The sequence below is a fragment of the Penaeus monodon genome, chromosome 1 (genome assembly GCF_015228065.2).
Source record: "Penaeus monodon isolate SGIC_2016 chromosome 1, NSTDA_Pmon_1, whole genome shotgun sequence".
NCBI classification, from domain to species: domain Eukaryota; kingdom Metazoa; phylum Arthropoda; class Malacostraca; order Decapoda; family Penaeidae; genus Penaeus; species Penaeus monodon.
In genome coordinates, this window is record NC_051386.1 from 33,334,456 (window position 1) to 33,336,551 (window position 2,096).

A 2,096-nucleotide genomic window follows, 5' to 3' on the forward strand; every position below is an offset into this window, starting at 1 on the left:
TTACATGAAAACTACAATTAATTATCATGCTGTGACCACGGCGGCTCAATAAAGATGTGTTTTGCTTGGGACATCAGTGAACAAATGGGAGTATTCATGCAAAAGACTGCTCAACTCATCTTGTAGAGGCTCTGATAAGTGTTTAATCTTACATGTTAAATCTTTCAAAATTTCAGAGTTACGTAATTTAGAGTGAGGTACACTATCTAGAGAATCAGCATCCCTCCCATTACATACTTCCACAGTGTTTATAATTTCAGTCACCATGATTTCGGCACTTTCACCCTTATTGTCACTCATAGGAAAATCATTACTTCGAAATAAGGCTTCATCTGATTAATGTGACACAGTCGCGTCTTTTTACGTCTCCCTGGGGTTTGTATAACATAATTTAGGTTATTTATCTTTTTCTCTACGACATAAGGACCGTAGTACCGTGCTTTTAGTGACGCCCCAGGTACGGGTAAGAAGACCAGCACTTTATCCCTAGAGGAGAAAGATCGAGGTCTAGTATTCTTATCGTACCACGACTTCATGCGTGTCTGGGCCGCACTTAAATTTGCTCTTGCCAGTTCACAAGCTTTTGTTAGTCTAGATCGAAAATCCATCACATACTTCAAAATGTTTGAGTCTCCCTCACTACTCAACCACTTCTCTCTCAAAAGCTTAAGTGGACCTCTTGCTTCATGGCCGAAGACTAGTTCAAAAGGACTAAATCCTAAAGACTCCTGAACGCTCTCTCTGACTGCAAATAGTAACACAGGTATACCTTCATCCCACTCTTTTTCCGTGTCATGACAGTAAGTTCTGATCATATTCTTAAGAGTTTGGTGAAACCTTTCTACTGCACCTTGGGATTCTGGATGATAGGCACTTGAAATTTGGTGCTCAATCATAGATTATTAAAACCTTCACAATTGCAGAAGCACTTATTTTCCTTAAAGGAATTGCTTCAGGATAGCGAGTCGTCTGGCACATTATCGTCAAAAGATACGCATTACCAGCCTTGGTCTTCGGGAGAGGACCTACACAGTCTACAATCACTTTGCTGAATGGCTCAGACATCGCAGGTATTGGGTACAGTGGGGCGGCGGTGATTTTCTGATTCGGTTTTCCGACCACCTGACACTTATGACACGTCTTACAGTAAAGCACTACATCTTTCCTCATACCCGGCCAGTAAAAATATTTTTGTATCCTATTACAAGTCTTATTAATACCAAGATGCCCTACCATTGGCGAATCATGAGCCAAACTCAGTATCTGGCTCCTATAATATCTCGGGATGATAATCTGATGCACCGTGAGCCAATCGTCCCCAGCAGACACGTGCGAAGGTCTCCATTTCCTCATTAGAATGCCATTCTTCTTATAACAACCCGTAGGGACATCCGATATGCAGAGCTAACTCAGCAATCTTATGTAGTTCCGCATCCAAACTACGGAATTTCAATCTGTAGGCTTCAGGTACTAACTCATATCCTTTTAATATAGCACTTTTAACTTTCTCGTAGTCGTCACAGTCATCTACTGGCATGCACATATATATATATATCCTGAGCCTTTCCAACTAAGACAGACTGAAGGAGCACTGTCCAATATTCCTTAGGCCATCGCGAACTTAAAGCTATTTTCTCAAAATAACTAAAATACTTATCAACAGCCTTCTCTTGAAATGGAGAAACTCATTCTCAAGCTCAAGTTCTTTTAGTCTAATCATATGCGCATGTTCATGCCACACATTCCCTGTATCTTAAACATGATTTAAAGCAGACATATCAAACATATTAGTCTCAACCATATACTTAATTATTTCATTCCTGATTTCATTCTTTCTCATACCAACTCTCACACTAATTCTGAAATACTCAGCAACTTTTAACAAATCACATTTACGCAACTCAATCAGTATTTCCACTGATGGCGACTGAACAAACTCGTTTACATCAAAAGTCATTTTAGTAGATCTGGCTTCTCCTTCACAAATACTAAAACACTAATTTCAAATGAGAAAAGTATCCCGGTCAGGCCCCCAATTTTGTTACATAAGCTTTAGCCCCTGAACAGTGACACCCTCTGGCCAAGGACAGGGTGGT

The 2,096-nt window shown here is 40.1% G+C and overlaps 1 protein-coding gene across 1 annotated transcript; it reads right to left on the reverse strand.

The window, feature by feature from the left end:
- Nucleotides 1-296: 296 nt before the first annotated feature.
- LOC119576547 lies at nt 297-1,353 on the reverse strand. The gene is made up of 2 exons (XM_037924229.1): nt 1,002-1,353; nt 297-859 (listed from the first exon to the last, which is right to left on the reverse strand). The coding sequence occupies exons 1-2, from the start codon at nt 1,351-1,353 to the stop codon at nt 297-299; spliced, it is 915 nt and encodes a 304-aa protein (XP_037780157.1).
- Nucleotides 1,354-2,096: the final 743 nt, after the last annotated feature.

What these genes read in the sequence shown, in the direction of transcription:
- LOC119576547 (XM_037924229.1), bottom strand. Translation starts at nt 1,353, where the DNA reads ATGAGGAAATGGAGACCTTCGCACGTGTCTGCTGGGGACGATTGGCTC. An exon ending in TCTCCCGAAGACCAAGGCTG is followed by an intron (nt 860 to 1,001) that starts GTAATGCGTATC and finishes CCTATCATCCAG; the next exon opens with AATCCCAAGGTGCAGTAGAA.